At 49.6% G+C, this 25,478-nt stretch overlaps 1 protein-coding gene across 3 annotated transcripts in view; it reads left to right on the top strand.

Annotated features, from left to right (window-relative positions):
* The window catches only part of SIK2 (salt inducible kinase 2), a 38,357-nt gene extending 24,617 nt beyond the window's left edge, over positions 1-13,740 (top strand). For 2 of the 3 annotated variants that reach the window (XM_053963406.1, XM_053963407.1), the window contains 8 exons: positions 1,885-2,037; positions 3,055-3,219; positions 5,924-6,152; positions 6,796-7,080; positions 8,112-8,275; positions 8,740-8,859; positions 9,740-9,831; positions 10,267-13,740. In XM_053963406.1, coding sequence (XP_053819381.1) covers positions 1,885-2,037; positions 3,055-3,219; positions 5,924-6,152; positions 6,796-7,080; positions 8,112-8,275; positions 8,740-8,859; positions 9,740-9,831; positions 10,267-10,840 — 1,782 coding nt within the window. In that variant the 3' untranslated portion in view covers positions 10,841-13,740. The remainder of the gene's footprint in view (positions 1-1,884; positions 2,038-3,054; positions 3,220-5,923; positions 6,153-6,795; positions 7,081-8,111; positions 8,276-8,739; positions 8,860-9,739; positions 9,832-10,266) is intronic. The other variant, XR_008434660.1, reaches the window with a different exon arrangement.
* Positions 13,741-25,478: the final 11,738 nt, after the last annotated feature.

Here is a 25,478-nt window from a genome sequence, read left to right as displayed (position 1 = left end):
CTTAAATTGGGGTAAAACATGCTGAAATGGGGGTACAGCACACTTAAATTGGGGTGAAACACCCTGAAATGGGGGTACAGCACATTTAAATTGGGGTGAAACACCCTGAAATGGGGGTACAGCACATTTAAATTGGGGTAAAACATACTGAAATGGGGGTACAGCATGCTTAAATTGGGGTAAAACACCCTGAAATTGGGGTACAGCATGCTTAAATTGGGGTAAAACACCCTGAAATGGGAGTAAAACACCCTGGAATGGGGTTAAAACATTGAAATGGGGGTAAAACACCCTGAAATGGGGGTACAGCACACTTAAATTGGGGTGAAACACACTGAAATGGGGTTACAGCACATTTAAATTGGGGTAAAACATGCTGAAATGGGGGTACAGCACGCTTAAATTGGGGTAAAACACGCTGAAATGGGGGTACAGCATGCTTAAATTGGGGTAAAACACCCTGAAATGGGGGTACAGCACACTTAAATTGGTGTAAAACACACTGAAATGGGGGTACAGCACACTGAAATGGGGGTACAGCACACTTAAATTGGGGTAAAACATACTGAAATGGGGGTACAGCACATTTAAATTGGGGTACAGCACACTTAAATTGGGGTGAAACACACTGAAATGGGGGTAAAGCACTCAAATTGGAGTAAAACACACTGGAATGGGGATAAAACACCCTGAAATGGGGGTAAAACACCAAGAAATGGGGTTAAAACATTGAAATGGGGGTAAAACACCCTGAAATGGGGGTAAAAGACACTGAAATGGGAGTAAAACACCAAGAAATGGGGTTAAAACATTGAAATAGGGGTAAAATACCCTGAAATGGGGGTACAGCACACTTAAATTGGGGTACAGCATGCTGAAATGGGGGTACAGCACTCAAATTGGGGTAAAACACCCTGAAATGGGGTTTAAAACACCCAGAAATGGGGGTAAAACACACTGAAATGGGGTTGGATAAATCATTAACTTGGCAGCTGGAGAGAGACGAGGGGGAATTAGACAGTAAATTCGTTTTGAGGTTTTTTAAGAGGGTGGCAGATGAGAATCAAAGGAAATTCTGGGCTTTTAAGAGGGTGGGAAAAGAGCACCAAGCAGGAGCGTGGAAGAAGAAAGCAGCTGGCGTGTCTGCCCCATCCTGAGTGCCAGGATTCCCTGTGGAGCTAACAGGATCATTTCCCCAGGATGGGAGCTCAGTGCCTTGTGCAGGTTCCCAGTGGAATCTGTGAGTGTCCCATCTACCTGGGAGCTCACCACGACCTAGCACTGGTATTTTTTCTGTCCCTGCCACTGTGCTTTGTGCCCTTCTCAGCTCAGAACAGCATTTCCCTTCCCCACTACCTCCTAAACCCCTCCAAATCCCCTCTTTTTCTGATGGAACACAAAGAAAACCAACCCCCATCTGGCTGCTCCCACACTTGCTGTGGGGTTGCCGATGTGTTTCTCTTCCAGCCAGGTCTTCTGAGCTCTCAGAGGAACCCATCACACCCGAAAGAGCCCAGCTACCCCAAACAGCATAAAATTAGCAGGATGGCTCCTGAGGTAGTGTTGGAAACAGGAAAAGTTCAAATAAAAGGCAAAATAACAAAGCTCTTACAGAGAAAAACCAAGCCAGGGGCAAGAGGTTCTTGCTCCTGCTAAAACACCCCACAAAAGCCATTATTTCCTTTGTTCTCTTCCTTTTCTGGTGAATTCCCCAGGCTGGACCTCTTGGCCTCTGTCCAGCTGGCAGCCCCAGGTCTGAGGTGAAGTCCCAAAGGTCCTGTGAGAGAAACTTCTGGGCTTTTCGCCTTTTTAATCAGACCAAGAATAATTAAATCACTCCATCAACAGGGGGCACATTCCTCCACTGTGCTTCTCTTCTCTCAGTCCCTGCAGAACAAGAGCTACAACCACTTTGCTGCCATCTACTACCTGCTGGTGGAGAGGCTGAAGTCGCACCGGAGCAGCTTCCCCGTGGAGCAGCGCGTGGACGCGCGCCAGCGCCGGCCCAGCACCATCGCCGAGCAGACCGTGGCCAAGGTCAGCTCCCTCCTGGGCTGCTCTGCCTCCTTCCCTTCCAAAACCCCTTCCCTTTCCACCTGCCATCCCTCGCTGCTTGCTGGCGTTCCATCCTGAGGCCTAAAAATGCAGATTTGGGGTTTGGCTCTAGCCAGGATCGCGGGGTTTTTTTTGAGTTCAGCTCCCGGCTCGTCTCCTGGTGATGCCGTGGGAAGGCTGACCTGGAACTGGCAGCAAGATGCCCTTTGGGGTTTTTGGATTCTGCTGAGGTGAAACTCAGCTTCACTTACGAAAGCACAGGTCCAGGAACAGCGTGGCAAAGATTAAACCCAGGTTTAAGCTTGGTTCTTGTGATAGAAAGTCGCAGTGTCGCAGAGAAAATTATCCATTTTAAGATGTCTTAAAAGCAGGTGGAGCAAGGAGGAATAAAACACCTCTGGAGGGGGTTCCTTGTACTGAATTCCTGCGTATTAGAGCCACATTCCCACTTTTTTCTTCAGTTACAGCCTCCCAGTTGTCCCAAGGATAATTTGTTTTCACACATGGTGGCACCACAGCTCCTGGCTGAGCGCGATTGTTTCCTTTTGGCCGGTGGTGCGGATCCTGCACTCCAGGAAATAAAGGTTCAAAACCAGGGGAAAATATCCCTGTTCTCCTAATTTTTAGGGAAGTTCCAAAAGAAGTCGTTGAAACCATTCCTGAGCCTCCTGGTAGCAGTCAGGGGGGTTGTACTCAATATAAAAAAAGGAGTTTTAGAGCACCAGCAAGCCCCAAACTCTGTGTGTGCTGCTGGGAATAAGTCAGCTTCAATAAGTACTGAGCTTAATGCCATTTGGGGTTGGCCTGGGTGTTCTGGGGGTGGTAATGTTGTTTTTTTTCCCAAGTTTAAAGGCTAAGAATGCTCTTCATCCTGAACCACGAAATAAATCTTGCACTTCTGCATTAGCACCGGGCTGCACATTGTTTAATCCGTGACTTTGGACGTTGCTCCCTACCTAAAACTGCTCCAGTTTTGAGTTCTTCAGTTCTGTTTTTCAGGCACAAGCTGTGGTGCCCTCGGTGAACCTGCATTCCCAAAATCCAAGGCTGCTGCAGTCTCCAGGGCTCCCCTCAGCCTCAGGAGCTGAAACCTTTTCCTTCCCCCCCTCCAGCTGCCAGGGAGAGGCAGCTTTTATGGAGGAGGAAAGGGTTGAGACACCAAAGGTACAGCTTGAAATCACTCTATTATTTATTTATCCTTTCCCAGAAATCATTCCAGCTAAAAAAATATTGTTTTCTTTTAAAAGCACGGCAGTGCTTCCTGAAATTTAAGTATTTAAGCATCAGGAGTTGTAGGTGTTCCAAATTCTCTTTCCCTGTGACTCTCCACAGCTGGGTCTTTTTTTTCATCATTCTTCTGCCTCCTGTTCTTTGCTTTCATTCCATTCTCACCACACTACTTTTGGAAAGGGGAAAAAAAAAACCCTAAAAAAGTGAGTTTCCTTCCCTTGTTCTTCTAAAATGCATTTTCAAGAGCTCTGGAGATTCCTTCTTACACAGAGGGGTCCTGGATGCAGCTGAAGTGTCCAAAAGGAGCTCCAGCCTGATCTGGAGTCAGCAATTAGAAAAGGGAAATAGCTTAAAATAATTACATTTATGAAGTATGTGACTCTCATAAAACTTCTGTTGTTTTCTCTCACGTTGCACCACGTTATAACTTGAATTTCAGCATATTTATCCTGCCTGCTGCCAGCTGGGGTTTGATTTCCTGCCTGCCAGTTTGAAGGGTTTATTGCTCTCTGGTTTGTTCCCAGCACCAAGAGTGAGGCCCTGGTGCTCAGCTCTGCCTCCTTGTGTGGTCTCTGGCAGCTGGAAGGCACAAACCAGTTCAAAGGCACTTCAAAATCAACATTTCAAGCTTTATTTTGCATCCCCCTTTTGCTTTAGAGCTGCAGTTTGGCCAGGGTAGGTCAACAACTGGTGACAGCAGTGAGGTGTCAAGGCTGAACTCACTCGGGAATATTCTTAATTTTTGTAGGACATGACCACTAAAGACTTCCAGGCTCTGACCCCTGGAAAAGCTGCAGGGAACCAGAGTGGGCTTGGTCCTGCTCCTCCTTTGTGCCAGATCAGTGCCAGGAATTTGAGTGGAGAAGTCCCAAATGGGAGGGAAGGAAGGAAGGAGGGAAGGAGGGAAGGAGGGAAGGAGGGAAGGAGGGAAGGAAGGAAGGAAGGGAAGGAAGGAAGGAAGGAAGGAAGGAAGGAAGGAAGGAAGGAAGGAAGGAAGGAAGGAAGGAAGGAAGGAAGGAAGGAAGGAAGGAAGGAAGGAAGGAAGGAAGGAAGGAAGGAAGGAAGGAAGGAAGGAAGGAAGGAAGGAAGGAAGGAAGGAAGGAAGGAAGGAAGGAAGGAAGGAAGGAAGGAAGGAAGGAAGGAAGGAAGGAAGGAAGGAAGGAAGGAAGGAAGGAAGGAAGGAAGGAAGGAAGGAAGGGAGGGAGGAAGGAAAGGAAGGAAGGAAAGGAAGGAAGGGAAGGAGGGAAGGAAGGAAGGAGGGAAGGAAGGAGGGAAGGAAGGAGTTCAGAAAATGAAATTTAGAGATATAATGCACTCAGTCAAAACAGAGGCAGCAGAGCCAGAGTTTTCCCGTGCAGGAATCATCATTCTCCTGCTGTTTAAATGATTTCTGGCTGTTTCTTGATATTTTCCTACCATACAGAACTGCCTCAAGACCTTTTGTTTAGAGTTGCTGTCCATGCAGTGAAACCTCTTTTCCAAACACTCCTCCTTTTCAAAATACCGAAGGACTTGGAGGAAAATTCAGGAATTCAGGGTCACAAAAAATGGCTTTAGGTAAAGTCAGCTGCAGCAGTGCCAGGTTTTGTGCTAAAGGCTCTTTCCATCCTTATTTTACCCAGTGTGATGCTGTTGGTGCAGCAGGACAGTAATTACAGGACAGAGCCTCCAAAAGCTGCAGGACATTGAAATATTTATAAATAAAAAGATATAAAAATACTAATATAAATAAATGTGCTAATAATGATAAGGAAGTATTTAAAATATACAAATAATAAAGTAAATTTCAAATAAAATAATTAATTTTTTTGCTTAAAAACCATATAATTTCATATGGCAAAGAATTAGTTAAGGTCCAGAAGGGTCCATGGCAAACTGGCTTGGAGAATAAAACCAGAATTAAAATCCTAGGAGCAGTTTAGGTTGGGGAGGTGCCTCTAAAGGTTTGAGTCAAAGCAGTGGGAGGCTGCTCAGGGCTTGATCAGGCTGGGTACATCCAAGGAGGGAGATTCCACAGCTTCTCCAGGCAACCTGTGTTTGCAGGGGAACAGCATTAATCAAGTGGAGTTGTGCTGGAAAAAAAGTGCATTTATGGAGTTATTCCTGAGCACAGCCCTGCAAGGATGAAATGCAAGGCTGGGTTTTTTTTTTTTTTCCCTGGTGTTTATCTGAGTGTGATAAATGAGCACAGTAGGTATAGGAAGGGGGGAACAGCAGTATTGCACATTCCATAAATATTTTACACTTGTTTGGCAAAGTTTTTAATAGCTTTTATACTAAGCTGGCAAAGTTTTTAATAACTCAAAAAAAAAAAAAAAAAAAAAATAAAAATAAAAAACCAAAAGAGCAGCCCAGGAGAGCACAGAACTGTGGGAATGACAATATTTAGTTTTAGGGAATTGAGTGTTAAGGGAATGTAAATAGGAAATGAAGAATTGTACATGACAAGCCTTACTTAACTCAGCAGAGTTAAAGATCCCAGCTGCCTTCAGGCCAGGGATTTCCTGCTTTTGGGGGTGATTCTTTGGGCACGAAACAAAGCTGGGCACAAAAATAAGCTGGGCACAAAAATAAGCTGAGCACAAAAATAAGCTGAGCCCAACCAGAGCTGGGCCCAAAGCTGTCCCTGTGCCCCCAGGTGAACGGCTGCCTGCTGGACCCCGTGCCTCCCGTGGTGATGAGGAAAGGATGCCAATCCCTGCCCTCCAGCATGATGGAAACCTCCATTGATGAAGGAATCGAGGCAGAAGGAGAGGCAGAGGAGGACCCAGCGCAGGCCTTCGCTGCCCTGCAGGCAGCTCGAGGGGGGAAGAGGAGGCACACCCTGGCTGAGGTCACCAACCAGCTGGTGATGGTGCCAGGCACAGGTACAGAGCTCAGCTCAGAGCTCATTTGCTCCCTCAGCACCCAGGCTGATCAGCTGGGCATGGGTGAGGGTTTACGAGTGATGAGTACGAGACAGTTTGTATTTGCTAGAAAGGGCAAAAGGGGAAAAAAAAAAAAAAAAAACACACAAAATAACCCAAAATCTGCTGTTGAGACAGTATAAAATCAGAGCAGCAAATTTACAGGTGATTAAACTCGTGCCACAACCCTCAACGGCAGCTGGGAAATCTGGCAAAATTGGCTGCTTTTTCAACGGAGTGTCCCCAAATCATTCATCCCCTAAAGATGAGCTGGCAGAAGTAAAATCCTCTGGACTCCAGCACCAGTGAGGTGACCAAGCCTTTCAGGCTACAGTTTTGTCAGGATTAAAAAAAAAAACCCTAAACACTTTGCAGACAAGCCAGTGAACGTCTGCAGAGTGTCTGGCAAGATACTGCAAAATCCAGTAGCAAATCCCCATTATTGTACTGCAAGTTTCACTTGACAATTCCTTTGTCAAAATTGATTTTTTTGGCTCTTCACTCTAAGATAGCCACTGTTGGCAGGAGTAGCTCGAGTCAGTGGCACTGATTCCCACTTTTATCTTGTTTTTTGGGGTTTGTTTTTTTTTTTTTTTTGTCCCAGGGAAAGTCTATTCCTTGGATGAGAACTCCTCGCTGGGCAGCATCGACTCGGAGTACGACATGGGCTCCGTGCAGAGGGATCTCAAATTCCTGGGAGAGACCCCTTCCTTGAAGGAGATGGTGCTGAGCAGCCAGCAAGCCCCACGGGTGACCTCCCCTTTCATGGGGCTCAGGCCTGCCAACCCGGCCATGCAGGCCCTGAGCTCCCAAAAACGAGAGGCTCACAACCGCTCCCCCGTCAGCTTCCGCGAGGGCCGCCGAGCCTCCGACACCTCCCTCACCCAAGGTAAGTCCTGTGCAGCAGGAATTGGCCTCTTCAGTACCAAGAACCGTGCTCGACACTAAGCTGGGAGCTTGTGTTGATCCATTGGAAGGGAGGAGGGCTCTGCAGAGAGCCTTAGATCGGTTGGATGGATGGGCAGAGTCCAGCAGCATGAAGTTTAATAAGTGTCCAGTTCTACATTTTGGCCACAAAAATCCCCTACAGCGTTACAGGCTGGGGACAGTGTGGCTGGACAGCAATAGATATGAGCCAGCAGTGTGCCTTGGTGGCCAAGAAGGCCAATGGCATCCTGGCCTGCATTAGGAATTGTGTGACCAGCAGGAGCAGGGAGCTCATTCTTCCCCTGTGCTTGGCACTGGTGAGGGCACATCTTGAGTGCTGTGTCCAGCTCTGGGCCCCTCAGTTTAGGAAGGACATTGAGATGCTTGAGTGTGTCCAGAGGAGGCAACAAGGCTGGTGAGGGGCTGGGAACACAAACCCTATGAGGAACGTTTGGAGGAGCTGGGGTTGTTCAGCCTGGAGAAGAGGAGGCTCAGAGGTGACCTCGTTGCTCTCCACAGCTCCCTGAAGGGAGGTGCAGACAGGTGGGGTCGGTCTCTTCCACCAGGCAGCACTGACAGAACAAGGGGACACAGCCTCGAGCTACGTCAGGGGAGGTACAGGTTGGATATTAGGAAAAAAATTTTCACTGAAAGAATTAATAAAGCACTGGAATTGTCTTCCCAGGGAGGTGGTGGAGTCACCATCTCTGGATGTGTTTAAAAAAAAGACTGGACGTGGCACTTGGTGCTGTAGTCTGGTTGAGGTGTCAGGGCATGGGTTGGACTTGATGATCTTAGAGGTCTCTTCCAACCTCATTGTTCTGTGATTCTGTGATTCTGTTTAATCTCAGCGACACCCCGGCGAGGCAGGGAGTGCCCTCCGTGCTCTGCAGCCACGCTGTGGCTCCGTTGTCACCCCGCTTATCTCCTGTGCCAGCCAGAAAATCTGATTGTTCTGACGAGGGGTTTTTGCTCATCTGCTCTCCTCTCCAGGAATTGTAGCATTTAGGCAGCACCTCCAGAACCTGGCACGAACCAAAGGAATCCTGGAGCTGAACAAAGTCCAGCTGCTGTATGAACAGATGGGATCAGAGGAAGAACCTTCCCTGACATCAGCTGCCTCCCAGCTGCAGGACCTCATTAACAGCCCTGCACAGGTACTTACAGCAGAAATCGAGCTCCATCTTAGTGCTGTGGGACAGACCAGGAGAGGGTGAGGCGGTGTGGAGATCTGGGAAGAGCTAATTGGCAGATTAAATGTCCTGTTCTCCTTTCTGCCTTCCCCAGACTGGAGAATTTGCAGCCTTTGCCCATCCTCGTGGTGTCAGTGAGTGGCTCCGTCAGCTTTCCAAACCCAACAGTCATTGCTTTCAGTCTGAAGGGTGTTTTGGATTTAGGAATGGTCAATAACACCTTTTCTTTTTAATTTTCTTGGTGGAGGTATAACTGCAAGAAGCTCTCACAGCCTGATTTGCAGAGTGAATGCTAAAGAGCTCCCAGTGAGTCGTTTTGAGTGGAACAGGAGCACGGCAACCACGGAACCTCTGGCAGGGAAACCCCCTAAAGCAAGGGTTAGGAGAGCCTTTCCTGGCCATGCAGCTTGTTCCTCTTCCCCCTGCAGGAGGAAGGCTCCCAGCAGCAGCAGCAGGAGGCTCCAGCTGCTTTCCCCAACAGTGCACACCCCCCACTGCTGTCCCGAAGGCAGAGCCTGGAGACTCAGTACTTGAAACAGCGGCTCCAGGTGTGTTCACCCCCTTCCCTTCCCTTCCCTTCCCTTCCCTTCCCTTCCCTTCCCTTCCCTTCCCTTCCCTTCCCTTCCCTTCCCTTCCCTTCCCTTCCCTTCCCTTCCCTTCCCTTCCCTTCCCTTCCCTTCCCTTCCCTTCCCTTCCCTTCCCTTCCCTTCCCTTCCCTTCCCTTCCCTTCCCTTCCCTTCCCTTCCCTTCCCTTCCCTTCCCTTCCCTTCCCTTCCCTTCCCTTCCCTTCCCTTCCCTTCCCTTCCCTTCCCTTCCCTTCCCTTCCCTTCCCTTCCCTTCCCTTCCCTTCCCCTGCCCCTCACACACCAGCTCTGGCTCCTGCTGTCCAGGCAGAGCTCTCAGAGGCTCAGTGAACAGAGACCAGCTGAACTGGGAATTGCACTTGGTTTTTTGTGGTGTCAGGCACTGACCCTAATTATGCCAAAAGTGCATTCCTGCTGTTCTCCTCCTCAGCCTGGCAGTGTTTAATAACTGCTGCTGAATACAGATTATTGCTGTGACATCCCGTAAAGGTTCTGCATCAGCACCTGAGGAGCCACTTCTTAACCCCCTGGGCCTTCCTCTTCCACACCCCCTTTATTTCAAACCCATTTTCATGTACCTCTAGTTCTTAAAAAAACTGGGTTTTCCCCAGTTTTCCAGCTTGCAGCTTTTTCCACTTGGGAAGAAAGCTTTCCATGGATCTTTATGGCATAATCTCTCCTGCAAAAATACTGCCTAAGGGTTAGAAGCTAGTGGGCAGCATTATGGGTTTAGAGTGGCTCTGTGGGCAGCTGGGCAGTTAGAGGGGTAGAAAATCTTTCTCCTGCTTTCTGGACTAATTCATTAAATCAAAAGCTATTTAAACCAGCTCTGCTTTCCCTGCAGAAGCCCACTCTGCTCTCCAAAGCTCCCAACACTTGCCAGCTCTACTGCAAAGAACTGCCCCGGAGTCTGGAACAGCAGCTCCAGGAGCACAGGTGAGAATCCCCCAAAAAATGCAGGAAAATTACTCTAAAGAGTAATAGAAGAACTGGAACTCTCTTTGTCCATTTAGAAATTATCTGAAAAAGCAAAGTTTCACTTCAAAACTTCTTTTAAAGGCAAGGACAAGTCCTGCCATGTGTTTACCAGTTTCTCTGTGTGATCTTCAGCTCCCAAATTCCCCAGAACAGTGAACACGTTTTAAGATACAAACACAGTGTATCTCATTCTTACCAAACTGAATTAAACAATGCATGGGGTTAGCTTAAAAAAAATGGATAAAGTTATCAGAGGAGATGTGTGACAACGCTGAAAGGTGCTAACTTTGATGTGCTGCAGCAGTCGATGAGCAGGATTGCCCGGGGCTTTTCCAGTGTGCTTGGAGCTGTGTCAGTGGTCCAGAAATAACTGGTTTTCTGTCCTGGCTGCAGGCTGCACCAGAAGAGGCTGTTCCTGCAGAAGCAGTCCCAGCTGCAGGCCTACTTTAACCAGATGCAGATAGCAGAGAGCTCCTACCCCCAGGCCAGCCCGCTGCCCCTGCCCTGCCCGGAGGAGCTGCAGCCCCAGCAGCAGCAGCAGCAGCAGCAGCAGCAGCAGCAGCAGCAGCAGCAGCAGCCAGCCCAGTTCAGCCTGCAGCAGCCCCTGAGCCCCGTGCTGGAGCCCTCCTCGGGGCAGCTGCACTTCGAGCCCTTCCTCAGGCAGTACCCGAAGGTGCAGCTGGAGCCGCTGCCCCCCAGCCCGTCCCGGCTGTCACCCCCGGGGCAGGGCCAGCCAGCACAGCCCCTGCAGTTCCCTTTTCAGACTTGTGAGCTGCCTGCTGTCCCCTCTGCCGAGCAGTGCCACCTCCCCCAGAGCAGTGTAGCGTTGCCTGAGAGCCAGAGCAGCTCTGCAGAGGCACAGCCCAGCTACGACTCCCTGCCCCTGTCAGAACTGCCCGGACTCTTCGACTGTGAGATGATGGAGGCTGTGGATCCCCAGCACGGAGGCTACGTCCTGGTGAATTAGCACCCAGGGCGTGCTGGAAGGACAAATGGAGAAGCATGTGAATTTTTGGGTGGTTTGTTTTTTTTTTTCCCCCCCGCCCCCACCACTCTCCCCTCCCCGTTCCTACCCCTCGGAATTCCTGGTAGTTTTTCGACCCTTGAATTAAGAGGGGAACTAAAAATCCACCTGGCTGGAAGAAAGAAAGAAAGAAAAAAAAAAAAAAGGAAAAAAAAGCAGGAGGTGTTAGGCCCCAATGGCAGGGGCTGGAGAACAGGGAGTGCAGCTTCAAAGTCTGCTTGGAAGGAGGCAAAAAAAGTGAATTTCAGAGGAAGGAAAGAGCCCCTGCGGAAAAAAAATCGTGGAGTTTGTCAGCATTCATCCACCATCCACTTGGAGAGAGGAAAGTGAGTGCACACTTATCATACTTCTTGGCAATAAAAGCAATAGTTTTCACTGAAATTCAGGGTAGATTTGGGTCTGCGCTGATGGCAACTGAAATCCTCTGGAGAACGGGAGCACGAGGTGGAATTCAAGGGAAGTTGCACTTTGGTTGAGCTCCCGGCCTGGAACTGCTCCGTGGCCAGCCCTGAGCGTCTCAGGCAGCCTCCACTTCCTCCTGCTGGCACCTAATCAGGATTTCCCAGGCCTGCCAAGGAGCTCTCCGCTGTCTGCTGAAGGAATCTGGAGCAAGAGACACCTTGAATTTGTCAAAAGACACCTGGGACTGTGTGGAGAGACCTCTGGGTGGGCATCGGAATTCTGGAGGATCAGGGATGAGCCAACAGAGACAGAAGGTAAGAGAGCCATGAGAGAAAGAGCAAGAGCTGCAGGAAATGGCATTAAAAAAAAAAAAAAAATGAAATCCACCTGGGTGGCTTTTAAAATTACCCCCTTTTGCAGGAGGGCTCTGTCCTGGAGAAGTTCTGCTCGCTGGAAAGGATCCACCTGTCCCTGGGTTGCATTTTAAAAACAAACAGGCAAACAAAACTGTGTTTTGAATTTGCAGTATGTGTTGCTGGTGGTTTCTTGAGCTTTGTATATTTGGACAATTATTTAGGGTTTTAGAACTTTAAGGATAAAAAAAAAAAAAAAACAATGAGCTTATAAAAAAGTAAAAAAAACGCCCCTGTGAAGTGATAGTGCTGTGCCTTTTTCAGTTCTTTATCAGCCTATATGCTTTTTTCTGAAGAAAGTAGACAATACCCCATTTATATCCCTGCTGTGGCCAAAGTCCCTTCAGAGCACACGTCCCACCATGTGGGACATGTTTAACTTTCTTAGTGCTTGAACAGCTCGTGTATATAGGACACTGAAAGTATCACAGCAATATTTCAGCATCAAACTGTTGATGTATCGACCATTTCAAGGGATGCTCCAGCTCCACCAGGAGCTGTGTCTCCAGAACTTTCCACTCATGAAACCCAAGTCGCAGGAGGGGGGTGGCTCAGGGAGCTGCAGGAAGCTGAGATCTCCAGTTTGGGGTTTGGCTCTGACCCTGAAGTGTCGTGGGCCAGGCCAGTGGCCAGCTGGCCAGGCCAGCCCTTTCCTGAGCAAACGTTTAAGCACAATTGCAGCTTCATCAAAGCACAAAGAGCGAGAGAGGAGCTGTGCTGATCACACCAGAGTTTGCTGGAAGGTTTGGTCTTTGATACTGCAAATCCCGAGGGCGGAGGGAGGTGGAGAATCAGCGTTCACAGCAATAACACCACATGAAAACGTGGACTAGGAGGGGTTTGGCCACTGTGTGTGAGGGGAGAAGGGTTCAGCAGGTGACAGAAGGCACCTGGTGCCTGTGTGTGCAGGCAGAGACAGCTCCTGTGCTCTGGCCCAGTCCAAAGTGCTCAGCTTCTGCCTCTGCTGGCACAGGGATTCTCGAGGCAGCAGCAGAGTTGAAGGAACGGGGATCACGAGAGAAAGATGGCTCTGCTTTAAAGGGCTGAGAGAAAAGGTTTTTGTTGTGTGGTTTCCCTTCAGAAGGGAATCTGTCTGACACCGTGGAACACAGAGTGACACCTGAAGGGAAACAGCCTGACAAAAACTGCAGCAGAGCAGAGCAGGAGCGATGAGGAAACAGAGTGCTGTCCTTTCACTCCTCCTTCCCTGCCCCAGAGCAGAACCCACGCGTTCTGGAATGTGAAATGTGTCCCAACACTCACAGACTGGGCAGTGAAAGCTGCCTCCAGGACAGCCAGCACTCTGGAGACAGCCCCAGTGCTGCTGCAGGAGCTGGGTGGCTGCCAGAACAATCACCACTTCCTTCCCCATCCAGCTCCAGGATCCCGCACGTTTCAGGACTCAAAAATAATTCCGTCCTGGAGTTCTGCAATTCATTTATCAGGATGTGCCAACCAGCGTGAGCTCCTTTGAGCTTCGCAGTGCTGGGCAGGGGGAAGCTGCAGTATTTTTTAATGTAGTTTAGACTGACTCTTTCCCCTCAGCCAAAAGCATATTGAACATTTCATGTCATTTCCTTTAAGCCAATTAGGACTAAAAGGCTTCTGAAGCCTTCTCATACAGAGAGGATCCATTGGGCACCACTTCCTTCTCCTTTGAAGTGGCTTTTTTGTTCCAATCTCTTCTGTTCTAACACTAGAGAACTGTGTACACTACTGTTAGAGTAATTATTAGCTTTATTATCTTGTACTACAGCCTCCTTTGAAGAGACTTTGGTGTGATGTATATGGGGTACAAATTTCATACGGAGAAAAGTGCAATATGTGTGTGTGTGGTATGTTCTTTAATGTATTTTTTTAAGGATTTAGAGGGTTTAGTCTCTGCTTTGGGATAAATGCACTAGTTTTGTGAGCTCCAGTTTGGCAAGTTCATCTGTAGTATTTACATGCAACTGATCTGCTGGACTCTGTAAAGCAGTTACAGTGTATTAATACACAATAAAGAATATGTGCATTTCATTTTTTAAATTTCTAGTGAGCTAAAGCAGCACCTGCCACTCTTGTCTTCATTAGGCTCAAGTCATTTTCTCTCTGAGGCACCAAAACAATTGATGTCTGCTGCAAACACTGGGTTTTCTAGACTGAGGTTTGCTCCCCATGGTTCTGACACGCTTGGGGTTGTTGGTACCACTGACTTTTGCCAAATATGAATTTGGAGAGACGGGGAAACTTGGTGCCACAGGATTGGCACAGCACTTTGCACTTTCATTAATGGAAGGCTCGTTTAAAATGAATTAAAATGAGATCAAAAACCAGTGGAAAGATCCTCAGCAGCTCTTGTTTTAACATCACTAGTGGCATTCCTGTGACATGGGGACCAAAAACCCCACAAACGCCTCACAGGGTGAGTGGGGCTGCACACACAGGGACTGACACTGAACTGGCCCCAAAAACAGGGCATGGGGACAGGGAAAACCCCACAAACACCTAACAGGGTGAGTGGGGCTGAACAGACAGGAACTGACACTGAACTGTCCCCAAAAACAGGACATGGGGACAGTAAAACACCACAAACACCTCACAGGGTGAGTGGGGCTGCACACACAGGGACTGACACTGAACTGTCCCCAAAAACAGGACTTGGGGACAAAAAACCCCACAAACCTGTCACAGGGTGAGTGGGGCTGCACACACAGGGACTGACACTGAACTGTCCTCAAAAACAGGACATGGGGACAGGGAAACACCACAGCCCCCCTCCCACCCTCCCAGTCCATCACTGCTCGCAGGCAGAGAAGGTGACACAGAAGGTGACACGTTCAGGAGACCTCAGCTGGCCTGCAGGACCCTGCCTCCTTCCCTGCTGCCCCCAGGCTGAGCCATCCTCGTGGCAGGGGCACAGGAGAACGCCTCCCTGCCCCTGGCAGGGCTCAGAGCTGAAAATCCCTGCACTGGCAGCATTTCCCCCCGGGCCCGGGGCCAGCTGGGCTTTGCTGCGCCGTGCCCTGGCTGCCAGGGCTGGTGGCAGTCCCTGGCACAGGGATCAGCACGGGTCACAGCGCAGGGAACAGCCCTGGAAAATCCACAGGAGCTTTAAAACCATGTCTGAGCTCAGTGCACACAGCTCTGCTGCTGAGCAGGCTTGGAAAATCCAAAAAGAGCCTTAAAATCATGTCGGAATTCAGTGCACACAGCTCTGCTGCTGAGCAGGCTTGGAAAATTCAAAAAGAGCCTTAAAATCATGTCTGAATTCAGTGCACACAGCTCTGCTGCTGAGCTGGTCTGGAAAATCCAAAAAGAACCTTAAAATCGTGTCTGAATTCAGTGCAAACAGCTCTGCTGCTGAGCTGGTCTGGAAAATCCAAAAAGAACCTTAAAATCGTGTCTGAATTCAGTGCAAACAGCTCTGCTGCTGAGCTGGTCTGGAAAATCCAAAAAGAACCTTAAAATCGTGTCTGAATTCAGTGCAAACAGCTCTGCTGCTGAGCAGGCTTGGACATCCTAAAAGGAACCCTAAAACTGTGCCTGCCTCAGTGCACACAGCTCTGCTGGTCTGGAAAATCCAAAAAGAGCCTTAAAATTGTGCCTGAATTCAGTGCACACAGCTCTGCTGCTGAGCTGGTTTGGAAAATCCAAGGAAACCTTAAAGCCATGTCTGAACTCAATGCACACGGCTCTGCTGCTGAGCAGGCTTGGGAAATCCAAGGAAAGCCTTAAAACTGTGTCTCATATCAGTGCACACAGCTCTGGTGCTGAGCAGGCTTGGAAAATCCAAAAAGAGCCTTAAAATCGTGTCTGAATTCAGTGCACACAGCTCTGCTGCTGAACAGGCTTGGAAAATCCAAAAAGAGCCTTAAAATCATGTCTGAATTCAGTGCAAACAGCTCTGCTGCTGAACAGGCTTGGGAAATCTAAAGAGAGACTTAAAATCGTGCCTGAATTCAGTGTACACAGCTCTGCTGCTGAGCTGGTCTGGAAAATCCAAAGAAAGACTTAAAATCCTGTCTGAACTCAGCGCATGCAGCTGGAAAATCCAAAAAGGGACTTAAAATTGTGCCTGATTTCAGTGCACACAGCTCTGCTGCTGAGCAGGCTTGGACAATCCTGAAATTGAGGGATATGTCAGACTGACTATAAAATTACAGCAGGAATGAATTCTCCTCTCCTCCCTTTCTCCCTCCACTGCTGGACAAAGTGCAAGACTGGAAAATGAGGCATAAATTCTGCAACCCTGCCCCTGATGGGAGCATGGCCAAGCAGGTCGCTGTGGGGAAAGAACTGCAAGTTCAGCCACCAGAGGGTTTTGCTGATTCAGGTGTTTTTCTGATGGGAATATTGCATTGGAGGGGAGGTCAGATGGCAGAGAGCTCATTCGAAATGTGATGAAAAGAAACTTTTAATTGGGTGACTCCCATAGGGCATCAGCTGTGGATTTGAGGCAAACCCTCAAAGGGATAAGAATCGGGAAATGAATGGAGAAATAAGGGAAATGTTTCTGCCCCCAGTGCTTTGAGGATTCTTTGCTTGCACCTGGAGGTACAGAGAATAACTCAGTGCCACTGACTGAGGTTTGCAAGGCTAAAGGAATAGGCTCTGTGTGGGCTAAACCTGATATTAATCTGATTTTGGACAGGTTATCCTGATTCTCGGTGGTTAAAAATTAGCAGAACAAAAAGTAAATTGTGGAAGAGCTTGGACACGCAGGCAAACGAAGAAATTTGAGGTTAATCTGAGTGTAAAACCACGAGATTGAGTGGAAACTGAAACCAAGGAAGAGCATCCTCTAATTTAAAAGAAATGGCCCGTGATGAAAAATCATACCTGGAGCTCCAGCAGCAGAGAATTCCATCCAGTGCTGATAATTTAATAACCACAGAAAATCTGTGCTTGCTGTTAGAAACCCCACAAATCTTACCAAGGACAAGAGTTAACCCTGGGGGTGAAATAAGCAGTGGGTGGGGGGTAAAGACTGAGAAACTGCAGCCTGACAGCCCCAAAAGGCACATCTGAACCCCACACTTCCCTCCCCCTGACCCCAGGATATCCATGGGGACATCCTAAGGAATTATCCCAGCACAGGCAATCCCAAAAGGAGACACCCCCCACCATGGCAACACGCTCAGGAATGTGGGCACCAGGCTACAGCAGGTTTTATCCTCCTTTTAACTTATTTTAAATGTTCTTTCTGCCCATTTTCCCAGGGTTTCCAATCCACCATCCCTGCCAGGAAAGCTCCGTTTTCCCCAGAGCTGTCACTCAGTGTTTCCTGAGTTTCCATTTTCAGGAGAGAGCTCTCTGCTCAAAAAGCTCCCTGAACGTGGTGATTTCCTGCCAGGGAAATGCCATCGTGTGGTTTTATGTAACAGCCCCTGCTGGGGTGACTTATCAGCAAATAAAGGCGGTGGCGCTTTGATAAGGATCCGTGTGGGGTTGGTTTGCAGAGCAGCAGCAGAACCACTCACACACAGGGAGCTAATGGAAGGTTTGTTCCCAAAATACCCCCAAATGGACATTCCCGGAGCTGAGAGCGCCCTGCCAAGCCCAGGCACATTTTGGGAGCTCAGAACTCCCTGCTGGAGAGCAGAGCTGGGAGGGAGCAGCGCTGACGTCAATGGGGGAAATTATCCCAGGGGCTGAATCACCTGGGTCTGCTTCCCCCGGGAGGCACCGGGGGCTGTTTCCATGGAAAACGCTTCATCAGAGCAAGGCAGCGTTCCCCAGGACCACCAGCCCCCAGCAAAATGGTACAGAATATATATTGCTACAGAAATAAATACCTTGAGCTTCTCTGTCTCTTGGAAAGCTCAGCTCAGGTGCTGTCATACACAGATTACACAGAGCAAAAGCATCATTTTCCTGTTCCTTCCCCTATTCCAGGGCAGCTGTTCTGTTCAAAATTAACAATTTACATCTTGGTCACTTGCAGAAGCTCCTGGTCTGGGGAATCAGGAGCTTCATCTTCACCAAAAAAGCTCCTTTTCATGGCAAAGAACCCTGCAGGAGCTGAGTCCCGTCCTTCAGCAAACCAGAACACCCAGGCTGGTGTCCAGCAGCACCCAGAAAAGGCAGGTGAGGAACTCTAAATACCTACAAAGGCACAGAAAAATTCCCGAGGCTGGAAAATGAGAGCCCAGCATCCCCCAGCCACCAGTTCCCAGCTTCCCCATCAAACTGGGCGTGCTGCTCTCCGAGCAGGGGTATTTGGTCTGAATCCAGTGGCAGAGCTCAGGAATTCCCTTCCCCCGGACTCCCAGCCCTGTGCGGGGCGAAGAGAGGAACAAACAAAAAGTGGCTTTAACTCCCCCTTCCCTGCGAGCCAAAGCGGGAGAACATCATCATTAACGCAGCAAATTAACAGCCGAGCCTCGTTAGCCCTGCTGGCGTCACCGCCGCTGCACGGAGGGGCTGCTGGAGGGATAATTAATTATTCCCACTAATCAGGGCCTGCCAGCAGGAGCTGGGGCACGGGCAGGGCAGGGCTGCGGCTCCCCGTTCCCAGCGGCGTTTCCTTGGAGGCGTTGCCATGCCAACACATCTGTCCGGGCCATCCCAAGTTTCAGGTAATTCAGCTCAGAAAGGTTCTGAAGGGCTTTAACCCTTCCCCTTCCCCTCGGCTTTGGTCACAGAACTCTCACAGGTGCTGGTGGAAAAGGAAACTTTTTTTTTTCCCCCCCCTCTGCCGAGGGATCCACCCAAAAAACCACCACAAAACACCCACAAAACCCTGAAAATCCAGCAGCTCTGGTCCAGCGGGAATTGCCTAAAGGCTGAGTTACAAACCAGCCACTGAGAGGGGCATGGCCTGCTCTAAACCCCACAAAAAGGGGCCCCAGACCTCACTCCCCCATTGCCCCCCACCACAATTCCCCATTTCCAGCCCCAAATCACCCTTGGCCAGCAGACACAGATCCCAGCTGTGCCAAGCTCCCGTTAAAAATCAGCGAAACCTTGACCTCCTTGTGGGACCACGTGCCTTCAGCCCTTACCCCTCACCTCTGGCTCCAAAGACACTCCTGGCCCCCAGACACTTCACCTTTCCTTAATGTCTATTTGAAATTAATCACATTTTTGGAGAGAGGCCAGAGCTTTCTCAAGATCAGCTGTTTCCCGGTTCTTTGACCAAATTTATCCCAAATATTGACAATTATGAGAACAACTGGTGCATTTCATATTCCACAGGGCAGGATGGAAAAGCAAATACTCTGAAGTGCCCTTCACTTCATTTCAGCAGTTCAAACAACAGGAATTTTGGGGGAATGCTTTCCAAAATCCCCGTCAGGAAAGTCACTCTGCTCCCCGAGCTCCAAGAAGCCCCAAGAATTCCATCCTGACCTGCACGGGTGGCACGATTTAATCAAGATGAACACACAGAGCACCAGCAGGAAAAACAAGGGTTCAGAAGCAGCTCATCCCTGTCTCACCCTGACTCAGAACTGGAGGCTGGGTAAGAAGAGCAAAGTGGAAGCAAAACCCCGGCATTTCTGGTTTATTTTGAACACGCTGCCTGGAACCCTGGCACGACACAGCCACATTTTTCCCTTTCCCTGAGGGATTCATCCCAGAATACCAACCTTTAACAGGGCTGATTTTTTTTTTTTTTTCTATCAACAGTTCTTAGAAGTCACAATGGCAGTTTTAATTGTTTTTTTTTTATTTTTTTTTCTCTCCAAAAGAATTAATTGTAAATTGCCTAAAAATAAGCCTGGAGAGACGCAGAAGGGGAAGGCAACCTCAGCTCCTGGGAGCTCTGCATTGTTCACTGGGGGATGGTGGAAACCTTTCCAGACCCAGAGACCTCCCGAAGAGGCTCAGAAAGAGTCAGAAATAAAAGCAAAAAAAAAAAAAAAAGGGGAACAGCCACACATTTCAGCTCATAACCAAAAGGAGCCGTGATTAGGAGCAACCCTCCCCTCTGAAATCAAGGTTAAGAAAAAAAAAAAAAAGACCACCAAAGGGACACACCTTCAGCTGGCAACCCAAACTCAACCCCACCTCCACGGCAGCTGCAAACTCAGCCCTGCCTGCATCCAGCTCAGCCTCGGGGTGGGCTCAGAGCCCTCAGGTGCTGCCAGCCGGGGGAATTGGGGCTGTTTGTCCCCAGCAGGCACGGGCAGGGGCTGTTTGTCCCCCTGCCCACCCGCACACGGGCTGGCTCCTCCACGTGCAGTGTGCAAGGTGTGCTTTGGCATGGCCCAAGCACAAGGGAGAGCGCTGGGAAGAGAGAAGGTGGCACATAAAAAAAAAAAAAAAAAAGCTCTTTTTTATCACCGCCTGTCCCCAGGTTTTGGGGACAGTGCCTCGGAGTGATGCCTGGTGCAGAAAATAGAAAATAATCCAGATGTTTCCCTGCCAGGCACTAAAGGCCTTCCCAAACCCACGGGGGATCTGGGGCAGGGTGGGTTTCGCAGAACACACGGTGGTTTTTTGGGGTGAAGGCAGCGTGTGAGGGCTTATTCTGGGCTGTAATGGCCAAAACATTTCCTAAGGGCAGAGGCAGCTGCAGCAGCCGGGGTTTGAGCCAGGAGCAGCTGCTGAGTTTGGTGCCAGGGGTGCCCCTCTCCCCTCGGTTTTGGGCACAAGGCAGGCGAGGCCAAAGCTTTGCTGGAGGGATTTGCTGTGTCAGGGGTGATTCTGGACACAGCAGGGTACAAATCCTCCATGAAGTGTGTGGGTTTTTTTTTTTTTTTTCTCTTAAAACAAGATTTAGAAGTCCCTGTTTTATAATTAAAAAAAAAAAAAAAAAAATCCAAACCCTTCATGCGAGTGGGGTTAAAACCCAGATTTTTCTCACCAGAGTGTGAGGACAAGGCTCTGTTCAAGCTCCATTCTGCCCTGTTTTGGGGCATTCTTTTTGGGAAGACACCGAGTGTCCCTACAGAAGGGAAGCACCATGAAATCCTGGCCCTCCCAGCAAGGTAAGAGCTCCAGCTGCTCAGATCCCAGGGTTTTATGCTTTAATTAAAGAGAGGAGCTGCTCCCTCCCCAGGAAGATCAGTCAAGTCCTACAGAATTACAGAGCAGCCTTTGACATCTGTCATTAAATATGAATAAATATTGTAATAGAGCTTTTAATTATAGCATCCATACCTGCTTCAATCCACTGTTATTTATATCTGCTCGTAATTGCTCATTAATCACACACCAAGTCAAGCTGGAAGCGCCTGAAAAATTCCACTCAAGCTTTGAAAATGAGCAGGGGTTAAAGGGATGGAAGCAACCAAGAGTTTGCCTTCAGGAAAGCTGGACCACCCTGACAGGGAAGGATTTCTCCCAGTATCCAACCAAAACTTCCCCTCTTTCAGTCAGAAAGGTGCTCATCATGTTATTCCAACTCAGTCCAATCTGGGCTTTAACCTGAGAGGTTCAGGGAAACAAAACCTATTCCTGTTCCCACTGGAAAGGCCAAACAACAACCTGGCTTTGGGGCTTTATTCCTCTTCCTGCCCTGCAAAGGTTTAAATAGTGACTGAAAAGTTTCCACGGTCTCCCACACAGATTCCAGGATTTATCCTCCCCACTCCCCACCCTTCCTTCTGACTGCACCAGCCAGGGGTAAGAAATTGTGGAACTGGGGTTTTGAATAAATCCCTCAAAATAGCTGAAAGTGCAAAAGGGCAGAGCAGAAACCAACCAGACCAAAACTGATGAACTGACCAAACAATTCCCAACAGGAGAGATGAACCCAGCCGGTGCCAACAGGTAAAATAAACACCTTTTTAACCAATGATTTCTCCTTTCTGAGGCAGAACTAAACGAAGATAAACTGGTGCAAATCACCTCCAAAACCAATGTGGAGCCCTCCTGCACACAAGAACTTTAAATCTTCCTCCTCCAGAGGTTATAAATCCAGGAGAGACAGGCTTGGAACCAGGCTCACCCAGTGAGGAGCTCCACAGCACAAGGGACCATCAGGGAGTTTTGTTTTTTTTTTTGGCTTCAGCTCTGAGGGCACAGAGATGGATTTCACTTGGCCAAGCTGCAGAAAGCAATTAAGAACCAGGCTGCCTTCCCCTACCAGTGGAGGAGAAAAGTTTCCTGCTGGAGCCAAGCAACTTTAACAAATCCAACAGTTTGCCAGGGAAGATTTTTGCCAGGGAGGATCTTCAAGCCTCCTGTCAGAGAAGCAGAAAGGCAATGCTGAGCTGAAAGGCAGGGCAGCAAATGTCATTCCTCTCTGGAAAAAAATAATTCTTGGGGATCATAGGAATTGCAGAAATAGGGAAATTAAATGTTTCAGTAATTGAAAATAAAGAGACACTTGCAGTGACAAAGTTCCAGGTAATTTTGCACACAAGTGGTGCACATACCAAAAATCCTCTTGGACAGGGCTCTGGCAAAGTTTGTTTATCAGGACTCCTAAAAAACTGCTGGAGACCATCCTTGTTACCTTCCCTCCTGGATTTTTGTGGAAGCAGGATTTCACCTTGGGGTTGAATAAATGATCCCGTGGCTTCCTCTCAGGATTTCAGCTTGGGGTTGAATAAATGATCCCGTGGCTTCCCCTTCCAGAACTCCAGCCTTCCTTGAGGCAGCTGGGCTGGCACACACCCTGCTCTCAGAGGAGAGGATGCAAACATGACCTGGCAGTCCCTGGAAGGCTCCCCCAGCCCTGTCTTTAGGAACACCCACGTGCCACTGCGGCACAAACAAAAGCTGCCAGTGTGGGAGACGCTGGGGCAAGGTTCCAGCGAGGCAGGAGGAACAAACACCAAAACCAAGAGAGCAGCAGCATTTTAACAGCTTGCCTGGGAGAGTAAATATTGACTGGTTAAGGGGGAAAAGCCAGCTCATCCTCCTTTTTGGTGGCACAGAGGAGGAGCCCTCCCAAGCCACAAGAACACCAAACACAAGGAAATCCCTCAGCAAATATTTCTGGAAGGTGGTTCTGGATGATTGAGCTGCACAATGGCTCTGTTCACGGGCAGGAGAATCCCAGAGGATGCCTGCAGTCCCCAGAGAGGAGCTAAAACCTCCAGGGAATTCCCATGGCAGGGAAATGGGTTCTCCACAGGCCTGGAGCCAGAATGGAGCACCAGGAACACAGAGTGCTCCAGCAGAGCAGGAAACCAAGCCCAGCTCCTCCCGGGGAGATGCTGGACCCTCCCTGCCCTCTTTTATCAAGGAATCCTCTCCAGAGGCTGCAGGAATCAGCCTTTGCCTGCACCAGCTTCCCTCGGCTGAATTTGCTGTCCAAGCACCATCAGCACTTCAGTCAGCTGAGCACAACTGGCCAGAGCTATTCAGGGCGTGAAGAGCCGAGCACAAAAACGCATCAACAGTTTCCATCACCCCTCTGGGAGGTGCAGAGTCCACAGAAACACGTCTGTGAACTCACCAGCAAAAATAATAGATCATGGAATGGAAGGGACCCAGAGGGGTTGTGGAGTCCAGCTGCTGGCCCTGCACAGACACCCCAAAATCCCACCCTGTGCGTCCCTGAGAGCGGTGTCCAAATGCTCCTGGAGCTCTGGCAGCCTGGGGAATGTGACCATTCCCTGCGACCAGCACCCTCTGGGGGAGGAACATTGTCCTGATACCCAACTTAAACCTCCCCTGGCACGGCTCCAGGTCACACAGAGCTGCAGAAAATGCCCCGATTCACCCCCCTTGCCATGCACAGCCCTTTCCTGGTGTAACAGGAGGGCCCTGCGTGGGGACTGCCAGACAGCTGAGGGGGAAAGCAGATTTTGGGGGTGGAACACAGCTCTGGATCATCTGACAGCTGAGAGCTGCTGTTCCTGTAAATCATTCATGCACCAGAGGCACGTCAGACCCCAGGTGACATTTCAGAGGCAGCCCCGTTAACCCTGACACTGTTGGTGAGCTCCCTCAAGTCTTCTCTTTCCCTTTTGTTTAAACATTTAAAATACCTTCCTGCCTGAAAACCATTTACACACTGCAGCCAAAATCCCAGCGAGTTTTTATGATGGAAAAAAGGAAAATAAAAAGGTCCCGTGGTTTCTTCTGCCTTGTTCTCCTGAGTTTCACAAAATGGACAAGTCAGACCACCCATTTCTCTCATAAATTGCTGTTCCCTCTCACCTATTTGGGCCCAAAAAAGTGAGTAAGGATTGCACCTGATCCTTCTCAATTGCACCTTCTCCAGGGCTGTCACTGCTGGCAAGGACAGGCACAGCCCTGGATTTCCAAGCAGCTCCCACAGGTTTTTCTTTTGGACTGCCAGGGATTTAAAATGTTTGTTAGCAAACTCTGCGAGACAGAGCCCAACTGAGAGGAAGCAATTAATCATGAGTTTTCCATACAGAATGGATTCTCTGTCAATAAGTTTCAGCTCTCTGGAGGAAATGAGATCCACAAATAATCCCAGTTAGGCAGGGATTGTCCATCGCAGCCCAGGGACATAAAGGGAGGGAGCTTCACCCTCTCCAGCCAAGGAAACCACCAGGAACACCTGACAAATGCCTTGAACACCTGCAAAACCACCTGGAACACCTGAAAAATGCCTTGAACACCTGCAAAACCACCTGGAACACCTGAAAAATGCCTTGAACACCTGCAAAACCACCTGGAACACCTGAAACTGAATCCCCAGGGCTGTCACAGCAACAGGGACAGGTCACTGCGGCTGCAGGAGGGAGAAAAGCCAGCAGCACGTCCTTCAGGGCAGCGCAGAGGCGGCTGCACCTTCCATCCTGAAATCCCAAATTTTCCCTGCGGCAAAAGCCCCAGTTCCTCACCCCGTGCCCAGGGCCCTCATCCCTCAAGCCCCGGCTCGTCCCGGTTCTCTGGAGCACGGTGCCCTCTCCCGGGAGCCCGAGGAAGAGCTGGAGCAGCTTTTCCCGGCCAGGAGTGGGGTTAAACCCGGCGAGGTCCCCACCAGGGACCCTCAGGCTGAAAAGGAGGGACAGGGACCAAAAAGCGCAGCCAGCACCGACCACAGCCTGCAGAGGAGGCTGGGCAGGGAGCACAGAGAGCTGGAGGATCACAGAAACAGCTGGGATTTGCCACCCTGCTGCCACTGGGGTGGATGGCTCACCCCCACAGCTGGAATTTGGGGGGCTGGAAGGATGAGCTCAGCTGGGGAGAAGCTCCAGCAGCAGGGCAGGCAGGTTCTGGCCAAGCAGAAATCCCTTCTCCTTGCCAGCTTTGGAGAGGCAGAGAGAAAATCATGGGTATTTATAAGCAAACCTGTCTCTAAGGCAGCAGTTTCCAGAGTCTAATAATAGGGTTTGGGCTCGGTTGTGGTGTGATTCAGCCAGAGCTGCACAGAGCTGCTGGAGAGCTCCTGTCCCGAGAGCAGATTCCCAGGAGCTGGGGAGGGAAGGAGCCAAGCAGCTTGGGAATTGCACTCCTTCCTTCGACCCTTGGGATTCTCACACCTGAGCACCAGGAGCCCCTGGGACCTGGGAGAGGCAGGGAAGGGCTGCACCTGCTGCAGAGGATGCCAGGGATGTGGAAAAGCCACCTGTCCCCAAAATCAAGGTGAAACCACAACTGTGCCGTGCCTTGACCACCGGGCAGGTCTCAACCCGGAGCTGGCAGTGTGAATCCACCACCAAGCCCACATCCAGAGGCCCTGGGGCTGTTTCTTGCTGACTCAAAGTGTTGGAGCTTTCCCCAGGCAGCTCCCAGGGGAGGATGAAAAACAGGAAAGGTCAAAACAGCCTCGAGTTTGTGCAAGGGAGAGAACAGGGCTGGGCTGGGCAGCACCTGGACAGGCTGTTCTGAGGCTGGGTGATTTCAGGGAGCAGCTCCCCACCCTGCTCCTCGCTCAGAGCCTTTCCAGCCAGCTCATTTCAGCACAG

This window comes from Vidua chalybeata, chromosome 23 (genome assembly GCF_026979565.1).
Source record: "Vidua chalybeata isolate OUT-0048 chromosome 23, bVidCha1 merged haplotype, whole genome shotgun sequence".
Classification (NCBI taxonomy): Eukaryota; Metazoa; Chordata; class Aves; order Passeriformes; family Viduidae; genus Vidua; species Vidua chalybeata.
Note: the sequence above shows the minus strand (reverse complement) of the source record. Positions and strands in the feature narration are given on the sequence as shown.